Source organism: Coccinella septempunctata, chromosome 8 (genome assembly GCF_907165205.1).
Source record: "Coccinella septempunctata chromosome 8, icCocSept1.1, whole genome shotgun sequence".
Classification (NCBI taxonomy): Eukaryota; Metazoa; Arthropoda; class Insecta; order Coleoptera; family Coccinellidae; genus Coccinella; species Coccinella septempunctata.
The window spans coordinates 2075682-2101036 of record NC_058196.1 but is presented as its reverse complement, the minus strand read 5'-3'; the positions used below and the strand labels follow the sequence as shown (position 1 = coordinate 2101036).

At 35.2% G+C, this 25355-nt stretch overlaps 1 protein-coding gene across 1 annotated transcript; it reads right to left on the bottom strand.

The window, feature by feature from the left end:
* Positions 1-1746: 1746 nt before the first annotated feature.
* Positions 1747-24705, bottom strand: LOC123319226. Its single transcript, XM_044906095.1, has 2 exons — positions 24512-24705; positions 1747-3010 (listed from the first exon to the last, which is right to left on the bottom strand). Exons 1-2 carry the CDS (start codon positions 24703-24705, stop codon positions 1747-1749), a joined length of 1458 nt encoding a protein of 485 aa, XP_044762030.1.
* Between the last annotated feature and the right edge of the window lie 650 nt (positions 24706-25355).

The following is a 25355-nucleotide window of genomic DNA, read 5'->3' as shown; positions in this document are numbered from 1 at the left end:
TAGCTTGTTAGATTCAGGAGGATTCAGGGACCAACATATCAAAAAATCGTTTTGAGGTCACAACGCACCCCGTTTATGTACTGAACAATCTTTTAGTTCGAGTGTATATCACTGGCGCTATTGTGCTGAGCTGTATATCGAAGAATTGCTGTGGGCGACTCTTTGCTCGTTAGCACCTCCGAAAATGGCAACGTTGTATTTTCAAAGCAGATGTAGACAGGCGGAATATAAGTATACGGAGGAATTAACTGTAGAGAGGCGCAGCGCGCTATCTCCTCCATAATTGCAATCCAGGCGGCATATCTCAACGATTTTTATCGCATTCTTCTGTAGGGGAAAGAATCACGTGAAAGAAAACCAATCTTGGCTCTCTCGAATGGGATTATGACTGTTTATATTTCATCGTGTGTATCTATGCATCCGTTGAACTTCTTTCATATCAAGCTAAATATTCAGATGTAAATGGTGATGAATATTCAAGGACAATGAGCCATTCCGAAAATTTTCATTCCAGAATCAAGAGAAAAAATGCAACAAATTTTACAATATCACAGAAATGAACAAATGGAACACTCTCTATATATTTTTCTTGAATCGGATTGCTCAATGATTTTGAGGAATCCTTTGCTCAGAAACATCTGTTTTATTATCGATTATGTTTAATTATTGGATTTTCCCGAAAATTTGAATATCTTGTACCATCTCTCTGGTTTAAATTTTTTAGGGATGTATCATAAAGAAAATTACCAATTATATCGAAACAAGTAAGATTTTATGAAGAATTATCCAAAACAGATTCGCATTTTTCGATAGATCATACAGGATGTAAGGGAAAAAATAAACAAAATTGAAGTCTTTTTGAAGGCCTCGAATCAAAATATTTTGAAATTGCAACCATATTTTTGTCAAGACATGATGAATCTACAAAATGAAGTTAACAATATAGATACATACTCGGATACATATGATTGATTGGTAAATTCCCAAAAGCTATAATGAACAGCGGACACTATGATGGACGCATGATGAATGGAGAAAGACAAAAGTTAATTCAAGTGTTTTCGCATGAAGTTTTATTATTAAAAATAAATGATGATTCTTATAATTAACAAATCAGGTGCAATTGAAATTTTTGTTTTGGTCTTCGAAAATAACACATATTGATTAAACTTCCACTATCCAAAATAAATAGGTACATAAATAAAATAAATCTATATACAGCATATCTCTAAACAAATGCGAAGGACTAAGGGAGATGCTTCCTCAATGAAAATAAGCGGGGGTAGTTCCTTTAAATTTTTTTCCAAATCGACAGCTCTTCCAAGATACAGCCTTTGGAAGGCGATGACGAGTTTACAGTTTTTAATTTTTTGTTACAGGTTCTGAAAAACACTGAGTCATAAAACTATACATATTTTGAAGCACTGAGTAGATTGGTACCAGTTTCAACTTCGGCAAGCTCGTAGTTTAGGCGGTAACTTGCTATCGATTTTTTTAATGCTGTATTAAATAATTGATCGTTTGGAATTTTGTTAACCTAATTTATTTAGTCAAATATAATAAGACGTTTCGGGTTCGGGCCCTTTTTCAATCTAAAAACAAATATCAAAAACACAGTTACATATACAATTATTCGAGATAGAGATCTGTCACCTTTATTTTAACAATTTCTAAGTCTTCTGCTTGTGGTGCATGTGTCCTCATTCTTCATTTTGTAGTATAATGTGGTGCTAAGTCAATGAATTGTCAAGTTGGTGTCGTTGTCACTCTTCTTCTTCTTTCGTTGTCGTTTTCCGCTGTCTTCTTTATAATCGTTGAGTATATTTTGTTCAGACCATTTATATCTGTTCTGTCGTTGATAGAGTTGGGGTTTCGTTTTATACAGATCATTTCCAAAAATTCCCTGGTTCTTTTATTTTTTTCCCTATCTAATATCCTTGTATTCTCGAAATTGAAAGTGTGGTTGTTTTCTATCGTATGTTTGTAAAGGGCTGTTTGAGTTTTAGAGTATTTGTGTCCTTTTATCCTGTTGTTCAGATTTTGTTCCGTTTGTCCTATGTATACTCCATTACATTGGTTGCATGGTATCTCGTAGACGATATGTGATTTTTGACCTTTCGGGACTATTGCCTTCAATCTCGAAAATAATTGATTAACCTGTATAACCGGTTTGTGTGCAATCCTTATATTGGGGTATGGCTTTATTATGTTTTCTATTTTCTCAGACAGTGTTGGGATGTATGGTAGGGGTATGTAAACTATTGGCTCGGTTTTTGGATTTTGGTAACTTAGTGAGTTGTAGAATTTATGAGTGCGTTGTTTTATTGTTTTGTTTATCATTTCTTGGGGGTAATTGTTTGTGGCAAGTAGGGAGGAGATCTGATTTAGTATCTCCGGTCTATAACGTGGTGAAGTTAATTTGATTGCTCGATCTATATAATTGGTTACTATTGCTTTTTTTTGTTTGATGTTATGTACTGAGTTATAATCGAGTATCCGGTCTGAGTTAATGGTTTTTCGGAGCATTTTAGTTTCTATTTTGTTATTTTCTCTAATGATGGTCATGTCCAGAAAGTTGATTTTATTGTCCAGTTCTGTTTCTAGAGTAAATTTCAGTTTGTTGTTAAGATTATTCAAAACTTCCATTATTTCTTTAATTTGATCTTCTGTTGTTATAATTAAACAATCATCCACGTACCTCTTGAAAATTGTTATCCTATATGATGAATTTAGCAAAACTTTTTCTTCAAAATATTCCAGCACTAACTGAGCCACTGCACCAGCAACCGGACTACCCATAGCTACACCATCTATTTGTTGGTAAAATTCGTCTTCGTATTGAAAATAGCAAGTTCCCAATGTAAGTTGCACTGCCTCTATGAATTCTGTTTTCGGTAGATCTGTATATTTTTCTATGAGGTGCCATTTTTCCTCCAGTATCTGTGGTACCAGTTGTGTGGGGATATTTGTATATAGGGACACAGCATCTATTTTTTTAATGTGTCTCTCCCTTAAATTCAAAAAGTTGTGTTAAAATGTTGAAATTTGAATTATTATGCTATTGTCAATATTGTCATAGAAATGTACGAAACTAGCAGGTCGGGGGATCCAAGATTTCGGGCCGATTCACCTTAAAAAAACATAATAAAATGAATTTCGTGAATACCGAGGCTAAAAACCACTATTCTCCGCTATAAAAAATTAGTATTATTCCAATAATATACTGACTTAATTAATGCTACGTTGCTATTACTATAAGGCTCGGTTGTTCAGTTTAGGATTAGGCCAAGATTTAAGATGATTCTAGATTAACATGACAGAAATGAACTGAAATGTCAAAATCAATCTAGGATAAACTTTAATCCCGAACTGAACACTATTCAACTGGGCCTATTCATGTAGAGTTTCGGATTTTGCGAGAATCCATTACTTTTTCTTCAAAACAACAACTGCGCTGAAGGAAATGTGATTGACTATCAGCGACACATAATATCAACCATCTAAATTCTGTAGTCTATACAAATTTTTTTGAACTCTCATTATATGTACTATGTAGCAGTCTGATACTGAAATCCGTCATTTGACGAAATGAGTTGTCAGTTTATAGACTGACCAACATTTTCGAATGCTATTGATCTACTTATTAATTAAATCGTTCTATAATTGGTCCTAAATTGAAAGTCGTATTGTGAACAACGATATGCAGCGGATCATCTAAATACGAAATAAATTCTGAAATGTTTCGGATCATGAGGCTGATTGAATAAGTATCTTGTTCGTATCTTTTGTTGAACTTCATTATTCTAAATATTCTTCAATGAATGAAAATATAATATCAACACACATAATTTTTTGATTTATTTGTCATCTAATCATTAAATGAATCGTTTCCCGAAAAGCTTCGATTCTTGAGGCAAATAGAATATTGAATTATTCACATCATTATTTGCCGAACTCAAAGTTCTGAATGAATTAAAATCTAAACTTGACAATATACGAAATAATTTTCGCAAGAGTTTCAATGGAATCTGAAAATTTTCATCATTCTGGAGCATTCTGGACATCAATTATTTTCGAATCTTCCATGGAATAAATTCAATTTTATCCAATATAACACGCAAAACGAAATATTACTCGAACTCGGCATCTTGAGCAATTCGTTCCTAAAAAGCCCGAATCAGGTAGAAAAGTTTGAACCCTTCATATCAGCGTTAACACGTGTTTTGCAGTAAACAGATGTTGGGCTGAACGTTTCTCACAACAAGAAGAATTTGAATTTTCATATGACGGTACAAGGAGGTACAGGGTGTTTCACAAGTAAACAGATAAATGAAAACCGTGAATAGAGGGCATTGAGCTGAGTTCAAAATCACCCCATATACAGGATGTCCCAAAACTAGTGGATCAAACGTCACACCACGATAGAGTAAACCAAATATTATCGAATGACACCAACATTAGTTCGACGAAAATGTACCGTTTCCAGAATAATCAGAATTTTATTAAAATACCTAAAGTTGCGATTTTCGAACTATTTTTCTTATAACAGGGCCAGTTTGTGAAAACGGAAATCGATATTAAATTATATTGAACTAAGATTATTGGTATATCTCCCCTAATTCAAATTATTTTAAGTAGTTAATCGATAACCATAACCTGAGTAAAGGTAAATTGAAACAATTGTTTTTACTACATGATTTTTGATACTCAGAATAAACACGGGTGATAATATGGGAGAAAAACGCTATCCTCAATCACAAATTGGCCTTGTGATTGAAAAAATAGTTCGAAAATCGGCAACTTTAGGTTAGGTTTTCTCAGAAACCGTACATTTTCGCTCAACTAATGTTGGTGTCATTCGATAGTATTTGATCTGCTCTATCGTGGTGTGACGTTTGATTCAATAGTTTTGGGGCACCCTATATACAAGTTTCTTCGGGGTTTCTTTAAATTTCTCGAATTTCCGTTTGGCTATAACTCCTGAAATTCTTGATCAAGTCGACTGAAAATTTATATTTAGCCTTGAGTTGTTAATTTCATTGGAACAGAGCATTAAAATTCGAAAAAAATCAGGACCGGGCTCAGTGAGGCTTTACTTCACTTCAAACTCATAAAAATACCGTGTATGTAGTTTTTTAATCATAATTTTAACTTTTTTGTTATCTGCATTATTATTGTCCCAAAATGAATTGATTTTTGGGTTGTCCCACCTGTTGATCATATTCTAGAAATAATTGTTTTGGTCAGACGCCTCTAAGGAATAGAGCACTTCATGAAAATGTATTTAGAAATTCTTAATTGAATTTTTTTTTCAAAGAATATTCTGTTGAATGTGTTCAACAATTATACCTTATTCGGTCTTCAATATAGTCATTCACAATGATGAAATGTTCCAAAATTGATAATGCACAAATATGGATGGAAAAACTACGCTATCTTGAAACTAAATATTAAAACTTGATCTATTTTTCTATGGACAACTAGTTGTGTGAATGAAAACAAAGAAAGAAATCGCGGGGTGTCAGATCTGGAGATCTAGCAGTCCAATGTTGGGGTCCTACCCTTCTAATGAAATGACCTGAAATACTGATAAATACTTTTGCTGGTGCATGAATATCATCAATGTTTCAATAACAAATTGTAATAAGACCAGACCAATCCATAGATTTCCATAAATCCAATAATGAATATAACGGAATAAGTGAAGAATTCGAAAGTGCATTTATCATACTTATTCGAAGTGCCAATCATTACCTTCACTAAAAGACCAAATGAGGTGAAAATCAGTTCGGAAAATTACTTCAGTTCCACGATGTCCATAAAAAGCGATTCATTCAGAAGATATTAAGTTATAATTATTATTTTCATGATAGCGCAGTTTTTCATTTCCTTTTTTGTTCATTATCAATATCAAAGCTTATTATCACTGTAAATGTCTTATCTGAATACCCAGATATGCTATAAATATCAAAAACAGATGCAAGACATGTATTGAGAACGAAAAACTTCAGTTGAACATTTCCAATTCCATTTTTAGATTTCGACATTTGATTGGCGATCATATTCATCCCATTAATTAATGTGAAGTAAAAGTCAATATGCAGCGCTGTTTTTTCCAGCGGCATTCCACCACCAAACAATTATTCATTAAAAATAATCCACTAATAAGGCATACCAAAGTTTCATTGATTTTGAGAAAATCAATGCAGATACCTGAAAAATTCAAATTTATGACGAAAAAAACTACAAACAGAGTGTTTTGCATGAGTTTAAATTTGAATATAGCCTCAATGAGTCCAATCCTGTGTTCGTCAACTTTTAATGTTCTCTTTCATTGGAACTTACAAGTTTAAGCGGATAATGAATTTTTAGCCGAATCCAACTAAAATATTTGGAGTTATAGCCGAACGAAAATTCGGGAAATTTGAATAAACTTCTCTGTATATCGGAGACGGAATAGCTAAGACACACATATGAGGTGTTTTTGAACTCAGCTCAATGCCCTCTATTCACGGTTTTCGTATATATATATATATATATATATATATATATATATATATATATATATATATTTATCCAGCATACTATGTTGCGTCCATACATTGTCTTTGGGCCATACACTATTGCGTCCTATATATATATATATATATATATATATATATATATATATATATATATATATATATATATATATATATATATATATATATATATATATATATATATATATATATATATATATATATATATATATATATATATATATATATATATATATATATATATATATATATATATGAACCCGTAGTTCGTTGTTACCTCCGTTAAGTTCATTGGGCGACCTGACCTCCGGGTGAAGGAGTTTTTTAATTGGAATAATTTCTGCTTATATATGTAGAGGGGAAGGTAAATAACAGGGGTACCTAAAGAGGGGAAAAGATTTTCATTGAAAAATTTTTCTTTAAACGAATCAGACCTTACTACCTCCGCATATATTTCTTATTAGTAGTACGCTCTCACCTCCCGCAACGTTGCCAGATTTCAGGAGGACAGAAAGTAGGGCAGCTTGAATTCTACTCATATACAGAATACAGCTGCTCTTCCGATTCATTCACACATACTGAAACCTGTAAATAGTTCGAGAACGATACTGATATTAATAAACTTTATACGCTAATAATTGATTGATAAGGATTCGGAGTAAATGAATTTGGACAGAAATTATTATCTTTTCTTCATGAATATCAACAGTTTTGAATAAGTATGCTATGTCTACGATACTTCGTCCGATAGGGGAGTTTAATACCGTATAGGTCCTAAAATGAATGATACATGACAATGAAATTTTTCGTTACATATAAGATTAATTCTAAAGACAATTTTACCGAATTTGTTCTGGTATGAAATAGTTATCTAAATTTTGGGCATTATATTCACGACATGAGGAACTCCATTGAAATGTTTTTCCCGAATGAATCAACAAAGATATACGTTTCACTTTCAGCTTCTATACTTCATTCACTTTCATTTTAGCACAGGATTGGCCATGGAAATTGAATACCTTCCACTCTGTATGGTACGAAAATGTTGGGTTAAGACGCTTGTCAAAACATTTTTGAGTTTTAAATCAGTGCTACGTAGTCCGTTCTACTTGAGACTCTCAGTAATTACGTATTTCATCACAATGTCAAATCACTTCGGAAAATATTGCGTCGAAAATATGTAACGAACATAATTGACATTTTATACAAACTGATTGAAGACATACCAAACCTATTTATTTACATGAGTTACTGTTGTTTATTTTCTTTGGCTGAAGGCTGAAGACGTTACATCATTTGTAGAATTCAAAAAAATCAACCCGATGAAATGCATTTGATGCAGTGTTAGCATTGAATTGAAAACTCAAAGGTGGTAGGGAATGGGTATCTCTTGAAGAAATGAACGGATAATTACGAGAATGTTGAATTCCTCAACAAAAATCATCTCGCGTGAATGGTAGTCAAAATAATTAAAAGAAGTTTGAAGCAACAGGAGCTTCACCTTCAAACAAAACAACTGCCTAGTATGTCGGCTTATTTTCAATACATTGATATAATAATAATAATTTTACAGGGTGTGGCGTAATGAATGGATAATATGGAGCCTGCGGGTAGAGTACTCTATGGCGGTTCAAATAAATATATTTTACGTTTGGCAAAAGTGCCTTGGTTTTCGAGATATTGGGGATTTTCGATGAATCACCCCAAATAATAATAATAACTGGATATTGACATTTTTCATCATAGCGGTTCAAAAGAAACTCCTTGATTTAATGGCATTTCTGAATTGCTCGAGGAGTCTTTTGAAATTTTTCAGTACACAGGGTGTTTCACAAGTAAACGGACAAACGAAAACCGTGAATAGAGGGCATTGAGCTTAGTTCAAAAACACCTCATATGTGTGTCTTAGGCATTCCGTTTCCGATTAGATAGAGAGGAGTTTATTCAAATTTCCCCAATTTTTGTTCGGCTATAACTCCAAATATTTTAGTTGGATTCGGCTAAAAATTCATTATCCGCTTAAACTACTAAGTTTCAATAAAACAGAATATTAAAAGTTGACGAACACAGGACCGGACTCATTGAGGATATATTCAAATTTAAACTCATGCAAAACACTCTGTTTGTAGTTTTTCTCGTCATAATTTTGAATTTTTCAGGTATCTTCATTGATTTTCTCAAAATCAATGAAACTTTGGTATGCCTTTTCAGATTATTTCTAATGAATAATTGTTTGATCGTGAAATGTCTGGAAAAAACAGCGCTGCATATTGACTTTTACTTCACATTAATTAATGGGATGAATATGATTGCCAATCAACTGAGGAAATCTAAAAATGGAATTGGAAATGTTCAACTGAATTTTTTCGTTCTCAATATATGTCTTGCATTTGTTTTTGATATTTATAGCATATCTGGTCATTCAGATAAGTCATTAACAGTGATAATAAGCTTTATTATTGATAATGAACAAAAATAGAAATAAAAAACTACGCTATCATGATCATGAAAATAATAATTATAATTCGATATCTTCCGAATGAATCGCTTTTTATGGACAACGTGGAACTGAAGTAATTTTCCGAACTGATTTTCACCTCATTTGTTCTTTTAGTAAAGGTAATGATTGGCACTTCGAATAAGTATGATAAATGCACTTTCGAATTCTTCACTGATTCCGTTATAGTCATTATTGGATCTATGGAAATCTATGGATTGTTCTGGTCTTATTACAATTTGTTATTGAAACATTGATGATATTCATGCAACAGCAAAAGTATTTATCAGTATTTCAGGTCATTTTATTAGAAGGGTAGGACCCCAATATTGGACTGCTAGATCTCCAGATCTAACACCCCGCGATTTCTTTCTTTGTTTTTATTCACACAACTAGTTGTCCATAGAAAAATAGATTCATTCTGAATATCAAGTTTTAAATTTTAGTTTCAAGATAGCGTGGTTTTTCCATCCATATTTGGATATTATCAATTTTGAAACATTTTATTCTTGTGAAAGAGTATTTTGAAAACCGAATATGGTATAATTGTTGAACACATTCAACAGAATATTCTTTGAAAAAAAAATCAATTAAGGATTTCTAAATGCATTTTCATGAAGTGCTCTATTCCTTAGAGGCGTCTGACCAAAACAATTATTTCTAGAACATGATCAACAGGTGTCGCAACCCAAAAATCAATTCATTTTGAGACAATAATAATGCAGATAACAAGAAAGTTGAAATTATGATTAAACAACTACATACATGGTGTTTTTATGAGTTTGAAGTTAAGTAAAGCCTCACTGAGCCCGGTCCAGATTTTTGTCGAATTTTAATGCTCTGTTTCAATGAAATTAACAACTCAAGGCTAAATATAAATTTTCAGTCGACTTGATCAGAATTTCAGGAGTTATAGCCAAACGGAAATTCGAGAAATTTCAAAAAACCCCGAAGAAACCTATATATAGGGTGCCCCAAAACTATTGAATCAAACGTCACACCACGATAGAGTAGATCAAATACTATCGAATGACACCAACATTAGTTGAGCGAAAATGTACCGTTTCTAAAAAAACCTAACCTAAAGTTGCCGATTTTAGAACTACTTTTTCAGTCACAAGGCCAATTTGTTATTAAGGATAGCGTTTTTCTCCCATATTATCACCCCTGTTTATTCTGAGTATTAAAAATCATGTAGAAAAAACAATTGTTTTAATTTACATTTACTTAGGTTATGGTTATCGATTAACTACTTAAAATAATTTCAATTAGGGGAGATGAAACAATAATATTACTTCAATATAATTTAAAATCTATATCCTTTTTCACAAACTGGCCCTGTTATTAAGAAAAATAGTTCGAAAATCGGCAACTTTATGTATTTTAATGAAATTCTGATTATTTTGGAAACGGTACATTTTCGTCGAACTAATTTTGGTGTCATTCGATAATATTTGGTTTACTCTATCGTGGTGTGACGTTTGATTCACTAGTTTTGGAACACCCTGTATATGGTATGATTCTGAACTCAGCTCAATGCCCTCTATTCACGGTTTTCATTTGTCTGTTTACTCGTGAAACACCCTGTATACTTCTTGTACTCTGAAAATTTTAAAACAAATGATCATATGAAAATTCAAATTCTTCTTGTTGTAAGAACCGTTCATCCTTTCACCCAACGCCGACCCTAGTTACATGGCCCGTTGAAAACGAAATCGGCATCTGTTTACTGCAAAACACGTGTTAACGCTGATATGAAGGGTTCAAAATTTTCTACCTGATTCGGGCTTTTTAGGAACGAATTGCTCAAGATGCCCAGTTCGAATAACATTTCGTTTTGCGTGTTATATTGGATAAAATTGAATTTATTCCATGGATGATTCGAGAATTATTGATGTCCAGAATGCTCCAGAATGATGAAAATTTTCAGAGTTCATTGAAATTCTTGCGAAAATTATCTCGTATATTTTCAAGTTTAGATTTTAATTCATTCAGAACTTTGAAGTTCGGCAAATAATGATGTAAATGATATAGATAACAGTCAATCACATTTCCTTCAGCGCAGTTGTTGTTTTGAAGAAAAAGCAGTAGATTCTCGCAAAATCCGAAACTCTACATGAATAGGCCCAGTTGTTCAGTTCGGGATTAAAGTTTATCCTAACTAAATTGATTTTGACATTTCAGTTCAGTTCTGTCAGGTTAATCTAGTATCATCTTGAATCTCGGCCTTATCCTGAACTGAACAACCGGGCCTTATAGTAATAGCAACGTAGCATCAATTAACTCGGTATATTATTGGAATATTATTAAATTTTTATAGCGGAGAATAGTGGTTTTCAGCCTCGGTATTCACGAAATTCATTTTATTATGTTTTTTTTTTTCATGTGAATCGGCCCGAAATCTTGGATCCCCCGACCTGATAGTTTCGTATACTTCTATGACAATAGCATAATAACTCAAGTTTCAACATTTTCACAGAAATTTTTGAATTTAAGGGAGAGACACATTAAAAAAATCGATAGCAAGTTACCGCCTAAACTGCGAGCTTGCCGAAGTTGAAACTGGTACCAATCTACTCAGTGCTTCATAATATGTATAGTTTTATGACTCAGTGTTTTTCAGAACCTGTAAAAAAAAATTAAAAACTGTAGACTCGTCATCGCCTTCCAAGGCTGCATCTTGGAAGAGCTGTCTATTTGGAAAAAAATTTATAGGAACAAGCCCCGCTTATTTTCTTTAAAGAATCATCTCCCTTAGTCCTTCGCATTTGTTTACAGATATCCTGTATATAGATACATTTTATCTATGTACCTATTCATTTTGGATGGTAGAAGTTTAATCAATATGTGTTATTTTCGAATACCAAAACAAAAATTTTAATTGCACCTGATTTGTTAATTATAAGAATCATCATTTATTTTGGATAATAAAACTTCATGCGAAAATACTTAAATTAACTTTAGTCTTTCTCCTTTCATCATGCATCCATCATAGTGTCCGCTGTTCATCATAGCTTTTGGGAATTACCAATCAATCATATGTATCCGAGTATGTATCTATATTATTACCTTCATTTTGTAGATTCATCATGTCTTGACAAAAATATGGTTGCAATTTCAAAATATGTTGACTCGAGGCCTTCAAAAGACTTCAATTTTGTTTATTTTTTCCCTTACATCCTGTATGATCTATCGAAAAATGCAAATCTGTTTTGGATAATTTTTTCATGAAATCTTACTTGTTTCGATATAATTTGTAATTTTCTTTATGATACATCACTAAAAAATTTAAATAAATAAATAAATAATGTGCTTTATTTCAGGTAAAGTGTACACATGACATTGAACACTTGAAGTGAAACAGGGTCATTTTCTGCTTTATAGTCTGTGTTCCATAAAGTCTTCCACACTGTAGGGTTCGATTTCAAGTAGGAGTTTGAAGATGAATTTCTTGAACTGTTGTAGAGTCCATTCTCCTCTTAGTTTGTGAGCTATCTTATTGTAATAACGAATATATCTATATTCAGGTCCCTTTTCAGTGAGGCTGAATATGTGTCTTGGATATTTTAGTGCAGTTGTCCTCGTATTGTAATTACTTACTGTTTTCTCTTCGAAGTAGTGCTAGTTCTTGAATGTAAATATCAGGCTTTCTTGGATGTGTACAGCAGGAGCAGTCAAAAGACCATTCCTTTTGAAGACTCCCCTGCATGATTCCGTCCTCCTCATCCTCCAGATCATTCTGAAGGCTCTGTTCTTCATTTTCAGCACTCTATGTAGGTTGTATGAACTACCATAGAATATGATGCCATACCTGAACAATGCCTGGTATATTGTTCTTAGTGAGGTTATGTCCAGATATTTATTGAGGACTCCCAAAGTGTAGCAGATGGTACCCAGTTGATTGCAAAGGTTGGAAATGTGCTCTCCCCAATCAAGGGTTACCTCAATAGTGAGGCCTAGGAAGCGACAAGATTTAGTCAGTTCTAATGTGGAGTTAAACAGTGGAATGCTGGTAGGCACTTGGGGACCAGAATGAGCTGTCCTGAATAGGATGGCACTTGTTTTTTCAGAATTCATGCACAAACCGTTTGCTACAAACCACTGGCTAGCACGATTTAGAGTTAGAGTTGAGTGTGAAATGGTAAACTAAACTCTAAATCGTGCTTGGCCAATACAGTGAAGTTTGTGTCATCTGCATAATTCACTGTCCTAACCATGGTTTCATCGAATATGGTACTTAGGTCATTTAGAAAAATGATGAAAATGATAGGGCCCAATATGCTACCCTGCGGAACTCTGTGAGTTCTTCTTCCGAAACTGTTGTTTTTCCGTTCTGAGAGATCACCACTCTCTGCCTGCGGTTTGCTAAATATGATTGAAACCAGTCTAGCTTGTTTATGCCATATGCAGAAAGTTTATGGAGAATAAGGACGTGGGACGGAGCATCGAATGCCTTTGATAGATCCAGCATTAGACCCACTGTTATATTAGAATCCTCCAAGGCATTAAGGATTCCTGAAATGAACTCAAACACTGCTGTCTGAGTTGATCTACCTCTTACATAACCATGTTGTGTGGGTAAAAGGATCTTTTCTTTTACAAGGTATTCTACTAGTTGAGTGCAGATTGTTAGTTCCAGTATTTTAAACCAGAGAGATGGTACAAGCTATTCAAATTTTCGGGAAAATCCAATAATTAAACATAATTGATAATAAAACAGATGTTTCTGAGCAAAGGATTCCTCAAAATCATTGAGCAATCCGATTTAAGAAAAATATATAGAGCGTTCCATTTGAAATAACACAACAATGTCCAACATTCGGTTTAGCCGACGTTGTTCATTTCTGTGATATTGTAAAATTTGTAGCATTTCTTCTCTTGATTCTGAAATGAAAATTTTCGGAATGGGTCATTGTCCTTGAATATTCATCACCATTTACATCTGAATATTTAGCTTGAGATGAAAGAAGTTCAACGGATGCATAGATACACACGATGAAATATAAACAGTCATAATTCCATTCGAGAGAGCCAAGATTGGTTTTCTTTCACGTGATTCTTTCCCCTACAGATAAATGCGATAAAAAATCGTTGAGATATGCCGCCTGGATTGCAATTATGGAGGAGATAGCGCGCTGCGCCTCTCTACAGTTAATTCATCCGTATACTTATATTCCGCCTGTCTACATCTGCTTTGAAAATACAACGTTGCCATTTTCGGAGGTGCCAACGAGCAAAGAGTCCCCCACAGCAATTCTTCGATATACAGCTCAGCACACTAGCGCCAGTGATATACACTCGAACTAAATGATTGTTCAGTACATAAACGGGGTGCGTTGTGACCTCAAAACGATTTTCTGATATGTTGGTCCCTGAAGCCTCCTGAATCTAACAAGCTAAAAAACAAGGCAAAACGTTGTCACCTCCGATTTCGGAGGTGACAGCGATATATATGAGGTGAGAGCGTTAAACGAGTCACTATTTTGTAGGTGATATTAACACTTTATAACTATATATATATATATATATATATATATATATATATATATATATATATATATATATATATTTATCCCGCATACTATGTTGCGTCCATACATTGTCTTTGGGCCATACACTATTGCGTCCTGAATAATACTGCGTCCGTATACCGGACGCAGCATTGTTTTTCAAAGTTTTCTCTGGTATTTCGAGGGATTCAACGACAGGGGTGGTCGCAAATCGTGAAGGACGTCGAGAGCTATCTTTGGAACAACTATAGATTTCATTCATCTTTTGATAAAAGAGTTATTCTATGTTGAAAAACATATCTCCGGACGCAGTAAAGTGCTTCTCATGAAACCTAAAGTATATTTTTAGTTCACGCAAATTCCGCTTCGGGGGCGCTTCAAATGATGAAAACTGATATACAGTCAATATACATCTTTCACACGACGCATAATGTTGCGTCCTAAATCTGGCAACTGTGTATACAAGTAAACCAAGTTGTATTTGCACAACTGAAATAATTTAGCTTCCTAGGCTCCAAGGTCATCCCGAAAGTCTGTTAGGTGAAGAATTGGTTTCTGTCTCTAGAGCAATAGCAGGTCCGATTGAAGTGCCCTTATTGTGTTCTTTTGACTGATATTGTCATTATTATTTTTTCGAATGAAAAAAAATTAACTCACGTGAATTTTATTTCACTTCAATTAGAAATTAAACGATAACACTTTCCAGAGAATTATCGGATTTATAAATTGACATGAAAATAAGCTTTATCCGCTTATGCTCATGTCATCTCATTTCACTTGTGAATTACATTTTTTTTATTCCACTGGATGAATAAACGTCAACTTCCCTTGCTGCTAGAGGCAGGTGTATTTGTCTCTTCATTTCCTTCAGTTCCCGAGGGACCAGGAACCTAGCTATAGAGTCATACGGTCATATACAGAGCAGTTTTTGTTGATCGGTCGTCCTGTAGGCAATCTGGCATTTGTGAATTGGTGTATTCTCCAGATTCTATGTTCTCATGTTGTTATCTACTACTTTCTTCATCGTCTTCAATAGAAACGATGTTGAATTAATTGTTCTTGAAGATTGTGGGTCCCCATTTTGGTGTGAAGGGAACTTTTGTCCTTCTCCATTTTCTGTGTATATGACTCATTCTAAGTCTTCTAGGATTTTTCATTACACTTCTGGTGATCTATATAGATTGAAGGTGTTCATTGCCCACTCCAAACATCGTCTTTTAAATATCCCAATCTTCCTTACGAGGATTCTTGGTCTATATTGCTGTATCGATTCTAGTTATGGGTTTACTACCTGTGACGGTTGTTTTGGGAAAACTGAAAGATCGTTCCTGTTCTCCTTCGGTGAATTATCCGTCTGGCTTATTGAGCGATATTGTAGGGTTGATTACTCCTTTTGCCATGACCTTTTGTATTCTGAGTGCTGTGGGATTAGAAGTGACATTACCACAAAAATTAAAAAGTTCTACAAATTATGTTAACTCTTGTTTATATGTAGTGTCCTTGTAAAAAGGACTGTCTGTCAAGGAATTCAGAACAAATCATATTGTACACAAATGACTGAAACAATATATTTGTTCTGGGCGTAGTAAGGTTGAACAAGCGTACGGGTCTAGAACTTGGGCGTCCTACATGAAATCCTACTCTAGCGAGTAGATGTGCCATTCAAGGGTCCATGAAGGAACCTCAAACAAACAACGCCCTTCCTGAGATCAAGCTTAACTGCACCGAATTTATTCAACAAAACAGCATGATCTTACTCGAAAAAACTTCTCCGAACAGCCTCCATTAGTCCGAGAGCTGGCAACGAAATTCGGCAAAAGTTTTGTACTGGCGCATAATTTAATATGATTTAGTATTGAGGGTGTACATTAGTCAGCACCCACTCTCAAGGTCAGGTAGTGGAACACCTAGCGGAGACGCGCTTTGATGTAGGTATATGAAAATACAACACACTCTGCAAGTATTTTGTAATGATTGAAAATTGTCACTAGTTCATAGAACAGAAAACTTGAAAAAGTGGTCAGATCTCATTTTAGTGAAACGCGGTGTGTCAGTACACCACATAAGTTGCTGCCTTGACGATGTTGTTTCAAAAGAATTGTATTGGCTGAAACTGCATTTACTGCTCAAATATCATATAATATTTGTGAATAAAATATTCAGACCACATATCAATAGAAGAGAGGCAGTCAGCAGTCACCCCAAAGTACGGATATTGTAATTTTATATGAATCAAAGAGCGTCGCCGTCAGATGTTCCACTGCCTGACCTTTTAGCGTGGGTGCTGATTCATATACACCATCAAAACTAACTCATATTTAATTATGATCCATTACAAAATCTTCTGCCGATTTTCGTCGCCAGCTCTCGGAATATATGTCATTGTGATGTGTATGGCAATCGTATATGGGGTCCCAAGCAATGCATCCAAACTCCAGTTTGCTCGTCACAAATGTATTGAACAGCAAAATCATGGTTTCCGGATCAGAAAATATCTGCTATTACGCACGATGAATTCATACAATCTTGGCCTCGTACTAAGTAAATGATTAACATGAGGAACTAATGTAAAATTTTGATCAAAACAACGCCAAGATCTTTTATCTCCGTTTTTTTGCTCAGGATGCTGCCATCAAGACTATAACTATACAGTTAATAGTTCTTTTTCCTGATGTACGTGGCGACATTGCACTCAAAAATGCTCAATGGTAGTTGATTTCTGCCACACCAAATCAAGAATGAGTCCACAAAGCACGCTGCAGGAAACGCAGTCTTCAATAGAGCCTATATGACCAAAGATTTTAAAATCGTCGGCATCAGCCCATGCACGAATAGGATTAATTAGATGCATCCTCACTCGTTCAAACTTCCGGGAGTGGATAACTGGAGTGGAAGGCCTCTAAAATTCCCTGATCGACTTTTTGTTCCAGATCGTAATGCGAGAGGTTTGGCCAATTAGTTTCGAACTGTTGTAAGTTTTGCTTCAGATGGATCTTAATGGTGGATCAGTTCCTCTTCTGTTATTTTATATTCGATTATCCTATGGTCAGAGATTGATGGTTTGGTCACCATTTCCCAAGCTTTAACACTTCTTCTGGAAGCTGCGTTGACCATTGTCACGTCCAAAACCTTTTTTTCTTGCCCTAGTGACAGAACCAGGTGTTGTCCCTATGTTCTTGAGATAGTTCTTCATTCTGCCAGAGTTTTGCAGGCCAGAATAATCTCCAATTCAGTAACGTTATTAGTTCTCAGATCTAAAAATTCTTCAGTCAGATTTACCATTCAAACTTTATGCCCTGGGTATGAAACCCCCTGTTCGAACATTGATCCTTTGTATTTTTCACTTTTCTGTTCTTCGTTCACTACCACATTATTTTTGGCAGCGAAGGGAATACAACACAAGAAATTCTTTGAGCTCTTTTTCTGGCAGAACTTTATGGAACTTTATTGCGTGTATATACACGCTTTTTCAACAACTTGGCATATGCCAAGTTGCATATTGCCTAATTGCAATATATGCGAACTTTATCATTCTCAAATCTTCTTTGGTCTTTGGAGGTACAAATGAGAGCTTTGGTTATTTGTCTATGCCATAAACTTCTCTCAGATGGAAGTAAGGAATTCGCATTGTGTCTCTCTATATACCCTGATAAAGTATGAATTCTGCAAGCGGACAAGATGTGCATAAGAGTTTTCGTCGATCACGGCTAGCCCTGCAAGATGTTGAGGTGACCACTTGCATTATATTCTTCTTATACTACCTAGTATTCTAGTAACTAGTATCACTCCATCTTGATGAACAAATCCTCCCGTTTCCGACATCAGCTCAGCCGACTCCAGAAAAGCAGAAGATGATTTTTACAGCAAGTCATGGTCTTTCAATCTCTTGAAATATATAAAGTATATGTTTACTCATATGATATTCGAATGAAAACTTCATTTTTGCTTGTCTAATCTGGCTTTCTAATATCTTTTGTTCTGCTGGCGTGATAGATTTTCTTACTAGCTCAAGATCGATTCATATGTCAGATATTAGCTTCTCCAAAGCACTCCAGCTCTTTCACTTTGATTTTATGATGAGCTACTATTCCCTTGAGTGGGTCTTGACCTCTCAATAATCTTATTCCATTTCCAACTTTTGTGTATTGGTGGTATTGCAAACCTTGAAACCCCTGTCTTCCTGCATTCGAGGAAAGTATATCCTTTGTATCGAAGAGTTACAGTTACAATTTGTTCGGCGCATCTGTCGAATCCCCCAGACCTGCTACCGCGACCAAAGCGGTCTATTGTGGCACACAAACAAGCTCAAAGAGCTAAACTTCTACCTCCAGTGCCATCTTCCAAAGGGAAGAGGTGATAACAGAGGAGGAGTAGTTCATGAGTTCCCCTAGAACCAGCCTGAGCGAACCTTGTCTGCCGCTGGGCAGTCACTGAGGATATGCTCAATGGTTTCGTCCTCCTATAAGCAAAGAGAGTCCTTGTATATCGAAGAGCTAGGATGCAAGCTACGATTCATATTCAAACTCTTCTATCGAACTCGAGAATTTCATTTGCCGTCCATTTAACTACCCTGAGAGTAGTGACTCTCCAGACTGCCAGATTGTTCGTAGGATAAACGTAGGATAAACTAACAACTGTGTAGTTAATGCATTCCTAATTTAAGTTATCTCCAGAGCACCACTCTCTCACATTCATTTGTTATAAAAAAAAACGAAAATGAAATATATAACGTTTTTAAAATTATTACATAATCACTAAAGCTCTTCTTGACAAAAAGACACTTAAAGAGTGTTTGAAACTTTCTGAAATACGATTCCCCAAGTGAGCAGTCCACAAACTAAGGATGATAGCCATCATAAATATAGAGGTGTTTTGAAAGATGAAAGTTGTAATAACTGGAGCCAATGTTATAATACGATCACGTCATCGAGTTCGAATAATCCTACTGTACCAGATTCTAAAACATATGTGGCAACTACGCTGGACGCAACAACATGCTAATGGTGAAAGATTGAATAAAATTCGGACGCAGCATGGTGCTACATATGAAAACAAAATATACGCCGGACGCAATAATGGTAGGACCATGAAAGGACGCAATAATGTGCGTATATCAACTTCTTTATTAATAAAGATATTCGAGATCTGAAACGACCAAATTACGTAATTTTTTGCGTAGATTAATATACTTCGATCAGATTCCACCTAGGTAGCGTATTTCTGGGAGACGCAATAAGGTTGCTTTTTGAAAGGACGCAATAAAGTATGCCAGATGTAAATATATATATATATATATATATATATATATATATATAGGTATAAATATATGTTACGGCTAAAGATAGGTGTGAACATAAACTTAAGATTAGCCGGCTAAACTCAGGTTTAGCTTCGGGTATTTGCTAATGTTAGTTTCTTCTATCTTTAGCCGGCTAAACTTAAGTGGAACCACATCCCATCGGCTAAAAATGTAGAAGGCTTGAGGGGCGCAAATTTTCGGCAATTAAAAGAATGTAAAGAAATAGTGATACGAGTATAATCAAACTATTAATGCAATGCATTTTTTGTATGAATTTCACATATTTTAATAGCAGAAAAGCATTCTGTTGAGCAGTTGGGAAATCGGAGAATGAACATATATTTGTTTCAACTGTGTCCCAACGAATTCTTATTGACGAATCTAAAAATCTAAACGCTTGATGACAAAATTCATGACATGCTATTTTTAGTGTGAGAGAAAACTGTAGTGTTAATGATTATTTTTCATCTTGTTATTATTCATAATTTGAGGGAAATTGAATGAGCAGACAAAAATGATGTCTCGAACTTCTTCATCAAAATACCAAAGGTTGAATTCTAGAAAAATATAAGTGGAAGTGCCCAATCTTGTTTGTAGTTAACCGGACTATTTGGCACAAAGATTATTGAATTAACTTTATAATCTTCGTTTTGGCTGATAAGCTTTACGATGAATGCACTCATATCCCCCGGGATGATTCATCAAGGGTGGCAACAGGCCATATTTTGGAACCCGTATGTTCAATGACTCGGAAAGAAATTTTTAACAGAATCAGCTAAAGAAAGTGTTTTCAACTATCTTCATGTTCATAGTTTTTTTTGTTCTTTTTTGCGCAAGAATTCATTGGAAAGAAATTGCAACATTAGTTCCTATTTCGTAATTTTTTCATGAACCCAATTATTGTATGGTAGGGAAAATATACTTTTGTTTACAGAAAAAATTTTCTATGTCTAATATCTCATTTTCTTGTGGGGTCATATTATGGTTTTTCACAAATAAGGCTCGGTTTGAAGAGCATTGATCTCCTAAACAAATGAAAATAACTCGTTAAATGTTGAATTGAAAACCCATGGGCGTTATGTAATACAACCCTTATACATTCGATGATCTTTTGCATATTTCAATTCTAAAAATTTGAACAAAAAAGTGGCCGTGTGCTTTCGTCCTCTCCCATCCGACCATTCATGAGACATCACCTTTCCGCGTATCCATCGAATACATTTTTAGCCGTTCCGTTTTGGGTAATGTGCACATTAGCCGGCTAAAGATGAAATTCTCTGACGCAGATGAATATTTTATCGAACTCTAGCCGATCCTCGAATATAAACCTAAGTTTAGCCGGCTAATCTTAAGTTTATGCTCACACCTATCTTTAGCCGTAACATATATATATATATATATATTTTGAGATGGGATTCGATTTCATTGTTTGCTTCAGTTGCGCAGCGCGAATGTGCATACAGGGTCTTTCACGAGGAACCTCACCCATATTTATACGGGAAACTACTGAACGTATTTTCATGAAATTCAGCACTTATAAGTATTTCACGATGCTGATGAAATCTAAAATATTTTCAAGGCATGAGCATCTCCGGTTTTTCCGGAAATGACGTCAACTTCCGTTTTTCAAATTAGAACACCATTTTTTTATTGCAGAAATAGATTCCTTAGAAAATTTCAAGTTATTTTGATGTAACATTTTTCAGTTTTGGTTGGAAAATTCTCTCTGAGCGGGAAAATTCGAAAAAAAAATCGAAAATAGAGCTCCGCTGAAACAAGAATAACTTCGAGGTTTTTGGATGGAAAATTTTCATTTTTGGGATTTTTCAAGATGTAAGATTGATGTATCCACTTGCATGATACAGGGGGTGGAAAAATCGCTTTCAAAGTTAGGGATGACAAAATCGTGAAAAATCAATTTTTTCAAATTAGAACCCCATTTTTTTATGGCAGATATTGAATCTACGTTAAAAAATATTGTGAGTGTATGCATCACACCCTTGCCCTAAAGTGGATATTTTCTGAGTTATTCACAAAAAACTGTTTTTCGTATTGAATTTTCAGCTATTTCTTTTCCCTTCACGCCAAAAAGATGAAATTTTCAGGAACTGTTACTTAAACTATGTTTTAGATTTTACTACCCTAATATGCAAGAGAAAAAAGTTACAGGTTGTTCCTAAATAGATGGCGAATTTTGATTCGAATTTGTATCGGAAACCTCTTTATTTCAACTAATCGGCCATCGGTTTTCTCTCCAGTGATAAATAAATAATTCCTTATGAACCATATGCAAAAACTTACCATATTTTACATTCTTTTTTTTTAATGATAGATATCATTAATTACATCTGCCAAATTCCTCTTTATTCAGTAGCATTTTGTGTTTACTATTAATTTGGTGATAATTCGTATTAAGTTATAAAATCGATCACTATGCCTAATTTTACCAATGAAGATTATTTAAATCTCATTCTACTTCATGGAGAATGTAATAAAGTTGTAGATAGAACGATTCGACTGTTCATTGAGAGGTTTCCTGACCGACCCAGACCAACGAGAGATACCATTAACAGAACCATGACAAACTTGAGAAATGTCGGATCTTTCGTTAAGAAAACTATACACAGAGAAAAAAGTGTAGTAGAAGATGAGAACAACGAAATTACAGTTCTTGCATATTTTCGTGTGAATCCTCAAAATTCTCTCAAAGATGCCGAGATTGATCTGGGATTATCTCAATCGAGTGTTTGGAGAATATTAAAAAAACATAAAATGCACCCATATAAATTCAATAGGGTACAGCATTTGAAGGAAACTGATTTCGTCAGGAGAACAGAGTTTTGCGAAGCTATGATGATTCGATTTCAAGAGAATGAAAACTTTTTGGACTGTATAATTTGGACAGATGAATCTAAATTAACAAAGAATGGTTCTTTCAATAGGCATAACAGTCATTATTGGGATGAAGAGAACAACCACCACTTCAGACAATGGAACTTTCAAGAGACCTGAAGTTTCAATGTTTTTTGCGCCATCAAAAATAATGCAATTCTCGATGTTCACATTCATGATGGGATGATTTTGCCGAAGGAGGCTTCGGAGACAGCTTGTTGTTATTCTGTTACTAGAGCTGTTGTAGATGACAGTGATTTTTAGGTTGCCGGGGAGGTTTATTGAAAGGTTCTCTACTGTGCAATTTGTTCTGGGGAGTCTTGTATACTTAACGTGACCATTTATTTTCTGACTCAAAACGGGACACTGGTTTATCTGGGTCAATATTATGTATTATGTATATATAACGGGTATCCGATGAAGAAAAATTAATTTATTTAAGAAAATAAACTATTAGGTATTGGTATTGAAAATACAAACATTTCCCAAATGTTCAGATGTATTTATATTTATCAGGGTAACAAATTTCCTTCAATACTGCTTGTGATGATTCTAAGTAAGAGTGGAACTCTTGGCACGTTTTTTCTGTATTCACCTTAGTTATCAACATCGTCTTTGGAACTGGAATTTGCTTAGATAATAGACTCCCTTTCCTAAAGTTTTCATGCCGAAGATGTTTGTGTGAAAATGTTTGAATACCACCCAACGAGTTTCCGTGGAAACATTTAAATTATTTCATTGAATTATTTTTTGCTCTGTGATGTACATAGCTTGAAATCAATGAAAATCAGTCAAAAACTTCTGAATCTTTATTAGAGTCAATATTTTCCTTCTCAATTAATATATCCAGGAGGGTAATTTTTTAAAATCTACCCAATAAAATATCTCCATTTCTTTGGTAAGGAAGCAAGTCCACTGTTCCAGATATTCACCGGCCAGCTCTTTAATTTTAGCGCGGTTTTCGAAAACGGGACAATTTTGCGTCCCGGAGTTCAGTTCGGGGACACCGGGACAAGAAGTCAAAAAACGGGACAGTCCCGTTCAAAACGGGACGTCTGGTCACGTTATGTATACTTGATACTGTTCCTTATGACTAGAGCGACACCTCCGTGAGCGGTGTCATTCGAGCGATCTTCCCTTTCAACATTATACCCTCTGATATAAAATTTATCCGATGCTTTCAATCTTGTTTCGTTAAGCAACAAAATGTCGATTTTGTTGCAAAGGATGAAATTTGATATCTCGAGGTGTTTACGGAGCACACCATTGGAATTCCACTGAGCGAGTTTGAGCCTAGACATAGTTTTTGCACATATTTACATTATTTACAGGGTTCACGATACAGTATATACAGAATTACAATATTTACAGTTTGGTGATATGTACAGCTTTGAAATATTTACAATGCATATTTCGATCACGTTATTGGACCGAATACGCGTTCTGCTCGAGCGCCATTGGCTGGGCGCGTCTGGGCCCTCCCCCTGCAATTCGTCACATCCATCTGGCGGGTCCTAACCCTTGTGGTTGGTCGGAGATCACTGAGGGAGTGTCCTGAGTGCGCCGTTCGCTATGGCGTCTCGTTCATAGTTCGCATCGGTCCAATGATGACTGTGTGATGTTTTGGCCTGAAAACAGAAAAGCTTTTCAGTAGTAGTCGTCCATTTTGACGGTTATGTAAGGGGGATAGGAAGGTTATAGGGGTTTTTGGAAGATGGGGAGGAATTGGTAGGGGAGAGGGTGGGGGCTATGTGGTTTCAAATTTTGTAACCTCGTTTTGATAATGTTTTTGGTCAGCTCGCTCGCCTGACACTGTTTTTCATAAAAATTGGAGGAAACGTGGTCGAAAAATTCCCTGACCGTAGGCAGGTCCGTCTCCTCATGGAGTTGCGTGATTCTCGTGTAGAGAGGTTTATCCGTTATGATACGGAGGACTTTGTTCTGGAAGTTTTGCAACGGTCTCATGGGAGACGGTCGAAAGCCGGCCACAGACACAGAGAGAAGACGGCGTGCAACATGCAAAGAATGACAACCATCAACGCTCGTGTGTGGGCATGAATATGAATGTTGCATGTTGTCCGTCATTCATCTCTTCCGAACCATCCTGAAAAATTGCATGTTGCGCGTAGCATGAACGTCCGTGTGTAGCCGATTTTATGGACGAACGGACTTCTACACCAGTGCAGTAGGCAATAAACATACAACAAATCGAATCGAGCAGCTGCAGCTTCAGTCTTCAATACTGTTTCGGCTCGAAATGCACCAAGGACGATGTCGGACCTAAGAAATCTCTCCCGCGAATTCCTGGAGATGGAGTTCATAGAAATTTATAGGTCCTTCCCATCTTTGTGGAAAACAAAATCGAAAGAATATATGGACCGATCGAAGAAGAATTACCCATATAATGTCTTACTTGCTAAGTTGAAAGATGTTGAAAAATCCTCAACAGCTGAATCGGTAAAATCAAAAATTAACACCCTTCGTGGTGGTTTCCGACGGGAATTCAAAAAAGTATTGGAATCCAAACGATCAGGCGCAGGAGAGAATGAAGTTTCCTCTCTCGAAGCGACTTCAATTGCTTCTTTTTCACCAAACAAGCGTGCGCCACTGCCATC

What these genes read in the sequence shown, in the direction of transcription:
- LOC123319226 (XM_044906095.1), bottom strand. Translation starts at nt 24,705, where the DNA reads ATGAGACCGTTGCAAAACTTCCAGAACAAAGTCCTCCGTATCATAACG. An exon ending in AAAAACATTATCAAAACGAG is followed by an intron (nt 3,011 to 24,511) that starts GTTACAAAATTT and finishes TTTGAATTTAAG; the next exon opens with GGAGAGACACATTAAAAAAA.